This window comes from Myxocyprinus asiaticus, chromosome 24, assembly GCF_019703515.2.
Source record: "Myxocyprinus asiaticus isolate MX2 ecotype Aquarium Trade chromosome 24, UBuf_Myxa_2, whole genome shotgun sequence".
NCBI classification, from domain to species: domain Eukaryota; kingdom Metazoa; phylum Chordata; class Actinopteri; order Cypriniformes; family Catostomidae; genus Myxocyprinus; species Myxocyprinus asiaticus.
Genome location: NC_059367.1, coordinates 40,338,730 through 40,344,729, shown reverse-complemented (window position 1 = coordinate 40,344,729; position 6,000 = coordinate 40,338,730). Strand labels below are relative to the sequence as shown.

Genomic DNA, 6,000 nt, shown 5'->3' with positions numbered 1-6,000 from the left:
ATATATATATATATATATATATATATATATATATATATATATATATATATTTAATATTGACCCCAGAAATAAAAAATAATTTGCAATTGAATTGTTCTGTGGGGGTTCCTGTGTAAATGTTCTGCCGTATAATCACTCTGGTGTTCAGCTGTATCAAAAGACAGATTTATTATCACAGATTCACGCTACTTGTGTGGATATTCCATTTCTCTCTTAATCGCTCAAAGCACACTTGATATTCGGTTTCAACTTCATAGAGGTGCAGCAAACATTTACTCAGAGTTTCTGTTTTCAAAGAGAGATGCCACGGTTTGCAGTGGCATTTCTCACATTTGCTGGGTAATATATCAACAAAAGAGTGCCGTAAATCTCACGAGAGAACAGCGTCCACTCTCCTTCCGGTCATTTCCTGACACCCTGCCTCAATCCCTCCATCTCGCTCTCTCTGTTTCCCTTGACAAGTAACCAGACACCCCAAACTCCACTTCCATAGTAGTGTTAGGTTTACCAAAGTTAATCAACGTGAGCCTTTGAGACTTCTCAAAGACATGTTCAATGTTTTAAATTCCTCCCTTCCTATCTATTCCAGAAAAAAAGGTTATGACATGAATGAGTAGAAGAAAAAAAACATTTCCATAAATGTAAACTACAGCTGTAAAACTCCTTTAAAAACCTTTTATGCAAGTCTGTTTGGTGAGGAATTGCCCTTTTCCCTTTGCTAAATTTGAGGATGGATGAATCCTGTCATAAGATTTCCTAAACTCAGTATATGTCTCATCATTCATGTACATTTTTACACCCATTGTTTGAAGGAGAGTATTGGGCAAGATGTTGCAACACATGCTTTTTCAATTCAACCCTGCAAATAAAGTTGGGTTTCAATCCAGTTAATTGAGCATCCCAGCAAGCCGACATAACAACATTGACTCAACCAATAAAAACATAATTGTCACTCTCCAAACTAGCCAACATCCAATATGCATCCTACAGTCAGGGGCGTAGATTTCAGGGGATTGGGCAAGGGGTTCTACTTGTAATCAAAACATTATTTATACAATGACCTTTGGAAGCAAGGGTAAATGCTTCACACTGCAATGTTCAAGCCAAATCTATGCCCTTGCCTATAGTACATCTCTTATCATTGTAATTGACGGTCGCTGTTTGCTGGTATGCTTGAATAACAGCACCTATAATCATGTTTTGTGTGACTCTGTTTGTTACAGGTAATGGACAACATGGGAAATGTGAAGTTCTGTCTGGATGAAGCTCTGGAGGCCAGTGGGGGCTGGCTCAAATATGTGCGCACAGCCCCGTCCCACGAAGAGCACAACCTGACCATATGCCACATCAGTGGAGATCAGGTGAGCTGTCAACTAGCTCTGTCACTGTCACAAACCTTACTTTCCTGTCACTCCCGCTCTCTGATTGGCTAGCTACTTGTCAGCTGTTACAGAGCGCACAGCAGTGACGTGCACAGACCTTAGTAGGGGCAGGGGCGAAAGGAAATGGACAGAGTGTGAAGAGAAATCTGCCGTCAATAGTTGTTGAGCGGGGTTGTGATGTAGTTAAGACTCCTCCGCTTAAATCTCCAAGCTCTTAAAGTCATCTCTGCTTAAAAGGGCACTTTTACATTTGTGAAGGGCACCTTTAGATTTGTGAATGAAAGGGCATTCTGTGCAAATCAGTGGTGCACAGACTGGTTCCTAAATTAAAATCCCATTCATTTTCTTCTAAAGGTGAATTGATTTGTAACTATAACTTATAAACCTTTAAAGACAGATCTACCGTGGGCTCTGAGGTTTTTAATCTATTGTATATGCTTCCGTCGAAGCATTAGTCCACGTTATTTCAAGTTAAAGTTTGTAAAAATTGTGTCAAATAGAGGAAATCCTGGTAAAGAACTACACTACCCATGAATCCTGAAGAGAAAATATCCACCAATCAGAGAATCACGCCAAACAGTGCGAACGACGTAATCGAGTCGATCTCCCTAGACTCTTAGACTACATGTATATTTGCATATATCTGGATATTTTGCAATAAAATGAAAATATATCATTTCAATAACTTAAATCAACAACTTAAATCAATTGTTTTATATTTTACAATTGTTTTTAATTCCGTTACATCATTCGCAATGCTTCATGGGATTGTAGTTCATTCCCTCATTAAAGACATTAAGTACACAGTCTTGTACCTTTGTATTTTTATTCGATTTTCAAATACTTTTTTGCTTTAAATCAAAGTTTGTAATGTTGTGATTCACCTCGGTGCTGGTTGGTTTGGTCCAAGGTTTAGAACTCTTTTATAAAGGATTTTATGAAAGAAATGAATGGGAAAAAATACTTCCAGTACCAAGACGGCTAAAAAAGAGGGTGGGCACTGTTGAACTCTATTTTGACTGTCCCTGGTATGTACCCAATCAGAGCTAATAATAACTTGACTGTAGTGACATTTTTGCAAAATGACATAGTTCATTACACCTACTGCAGCATTTCTGAGGTGAAATGTCCACTGTGTGGCGCTAAAAGCGAGTTACATTTTCTCCCTAACCGATGAGGTTTTTAAGGTTAATGCCCTGTCGAGTTGTGACTCAACAAAACTGACCTCCCTACCCTAAATCTTGAACTTTAACCTAATCGAGAGTGTCATAAAAAGCTAATGTGAGATGACACTTTCAGCTCGCGTGTTGACTCTTGTGCTCTTCAGGACTCGTACCCCGATCCTTTGCAATGCAAGTGCAAGGCTCTGTCAGCTGAGAAACTGCACAATTTGATCATGTTTGAATAAGCTTGTAAATGTCATTGGTTATTCAAATATAAAAATGTATCACCTCACATATTTTATAATGTAGGTTATGATAGAAATGAATTAATAATACCATGTCCTCATAATAAGAACCTTCTGCTATGTATACAGCAGTTACTGAATTGCAGTTGCAACCATCATAAATGTAAGCAGGATGTTAATATATATATTGCATGAGCACAGTTTATGATCACCTACTATTTCTTTGTAGTTGTCAGAGTTCAGTGGTTTATCTCAGTTTATTCTTAAATGTATTATAAGACAATCAACGGAGAAACTCATGAGCCTGTACACTGATCGTCCTGTGAGAAGCTTGAAGAGACAGTGAGCACATGTTACTGTGAGGAAGACATGAACAGGACCTGTTGCTGTCAAGATGTCACCACCTAGACAATAGATAAAAACAACCTATTGTTTGAAGTCTGGAAGTGTCAGAGGAAGTGTGTCAGTGAAGTCATTTACAAGAGTCACGTAGAAAGTGAGTTTGGACACTCCTGAATCTTGTAATCCACCATCTCCAATAACTGACTTAGTTTTGAAAGAACGGGCAGTTGTCCAGTTTAAGATAAGATATCTGAACTCTCATAAAGCTGAAGATCTCATAACAAGCTTGCTGTCTAGTATCTGTCTAGCAGGAAAGATTGTTGTATGGAGGGCTTTGTCCAGTCCAATTTTGTGTTGATGAATCTGTGCTGGTTGTAATCTGATTGCGTAGTAATTGAAGTTGTGGTGGAGTGTTTCCTTTGCTTACATTATATCTAACTGATTTTCATTGCGAACAGCCCCCTGTTTGTATAAGTGTGCAGAAGTGAAGGTCCTTGGTGGCTGCCTTATCTTGCATGTGTTCACTTTCTTGTTTAAAGGTCCACTTATTTTTTTTTATTTTTTTTTTTTACTTTTTTTTTAGCCATGTGGGTTCCGGAAGTATTTTCCCCATTAATTTCTTCCATAGGAATTTAATAATATCCTTCATAAAAGAGTTTTAAGCCTTGAACCAAAAACATATTTGAAAATCGGTCTAAAAGACAACAGTACTAGACTGTGTATACTGTAAACCCTAATAAGCTAGCAGAACTCAAAAATGTTAGGCAATCAGTTACATATTTTTTAAAGTTAATAAACTCCTAAATTTAAGTTAATAGAACTCTGAGATTTAAATGTTGCACTACACATGCATGTGAATTACTCTTAACTTGAAACATTGAGGAAGCTAATTCATACATTTTGATAGCACTTAACTTTAAATTTAACTCTTTAGCTGAACTTAAAATTAACAAGAAATTGCAACTTAAGTATTTCAAGTAGAGAAAACCTAGTTAGTACTAATTGGAACTAATTAGTACAATAAATGCTAGCATGCTAATTGGTAACAATGTGCTTTGATTAGCAAAGCAATCACTCAATGAGTAACGCAAAATAGAACAATCTTAAATTGTACCTGTTCTCAATCTAAGTTCAAGCTCCACTATTCACCAAAATGGTAACCCCCAAAACTCCAACATAACAGAAACTCTTCTAAATAATACAACAAAACATTAAACACTAACAAGTCTCTCCTCATCTTGCACAGAGACACATTATATAACACTTAATTTAATACTCCCTGTCAAGTACCATGCAAAGCATGCTGGGAAATAGAAATCCCATGCCCAGTTTCAGTTAAATCGTTCATGTAAATTTAAAGAGACAAGTTCATTAAACTCAAAACAATAAAACAATTCAGATTTCTAAATGTTGCACTGTCAATTTGATAGCAACTGCTTATAGAGTTAGGGTGTGTTCACACTTGTAGTTCAGTTCTCTTTGTTCTCTTGGTCCGGACCAAAAAAGAAAATGATACAATTAGTCTGGCACTTTTAACACTGAACCTAAAGATACAAAACAAAAGGCATAAATATAAGGTCACAACCTGATTGGACAGCTTTTATGATGTATATTTTGCAACAGAACTTGCCAGACATCCAAAACAATGCTGGCTGCTGGGCTAAATGCGCTCGTTGGATTTATGTATATATGGTGGTATTTTTACCAGCTGAGAACAAACGAAGAGCTAATAAAATGTGTAAAGGAGTCAAAATAGCACCAGGAATTCCTCTGTTGCACACACAAACGAAGATATGCTGCAAGGACGGCTGACGACGGTTCCGACGCCTGTACCGAACTGTAATGGGCAATATAGCTCCTATGATATGCTTGAGCATTCTGTCCTTTGAAATCAAAGAATCAAGTCCAGTACAGACATCATATCCTGTTACTGGTCCGTTTAGACGTCTTTGGTCCATGCTGCATTCATATATCAGTCGAACCACCCCAGAGTTCGTTTGGAAGCGGGGTCTAGGTCCACTTGTTTGGTGCACACCAAGGTTCGGATGGCAGTGTTCACACTTGTTCAAATGAACCATGCTAACAGAGCAATCACACCAGAGTTTGTTTTAATCCAACCAAAACTGCCAAGTGTGAACACACCCTTAAGCAGCACTCAAATCAAACATCACTTGAACTTGAAAGTCCATCCTCAACCTAAGCACAAGTGCCAATCTTCACCACAATGGTAACCCCCAAAACTCCATCTTAACAGACACACTTTTATAAAAGAACATTAAACATGAACAAATCTCCTCCTATTCTCATTTTGCTAAAAAATGCATAAAATAACACTTAATTTCAACATTTGTTCACTCTATTCAGTCCCCAAAACATGCTGGGAAATGGAAATCCCCTGCCCAGTTTCATCGATGCCACAAAACGTATTTATGTAAACTGAACAACCTGCAAAAATCATTTTATTTTATTTTTTTTGAGTGACATTCTACCTAATATCTCCTTTTGTGTTCCATGGAAGAAAAAAAATAATGAGGGTGAGTAAATGATAAAATTTTCATTTTTGAGTGAACTATTCCTTTAAGTGTTGCAGGGTGTTTTGGGGAGTTCTAGTAGGGCATGTGCCAGAGTGCATCTCTAGAGAATTTTTCCTTGTTATTATTCTGCCAGTTTTAGGCAGTTTGTCTCCATTAAACCAAAGCTGATTGACTCAAGGGCCAAGTCAAAGTCATAGCTTTTGTCTCTTGGCCAATGGGGGCAACTGGTGTGGCTGGCATAGTTTGTGAGGCTGACACATAAAACACAAGCCTAACAAACAGGGGAGGACAGGAGGAGAGGAGGAACAACCTCTGAGACTGACAACCACCAATT

General features: G+C 37.7%; 1 protein-coding gene across 1 annotated transcript in view; it reads left to right on the top strand.

Moving 5' to 3' along the window:
• Positions 1 to 1,217: 1,217 nt before the first annotated feature.
• Positions 1,218 to 6,000, top strand: part of LOC127414438 (histone-lysine N-methyltransferase PRDM16-like) — a 40,352-nt gene continuing 35,569 nt past the window's right edge. Inside the window, exon 1 of the mRNA XM_051652446.1 lies at positions 1,218 to 1,361. Coding sequence (XP_051508406.1) covers positions 1,227 to 1,361 — 135 coding nt within the window. The 5' untranslated portion in view covers positions 1,218 to 1,226. The remainder of the gene's footprint in view (positions 1,362 to 6,000) is intronic.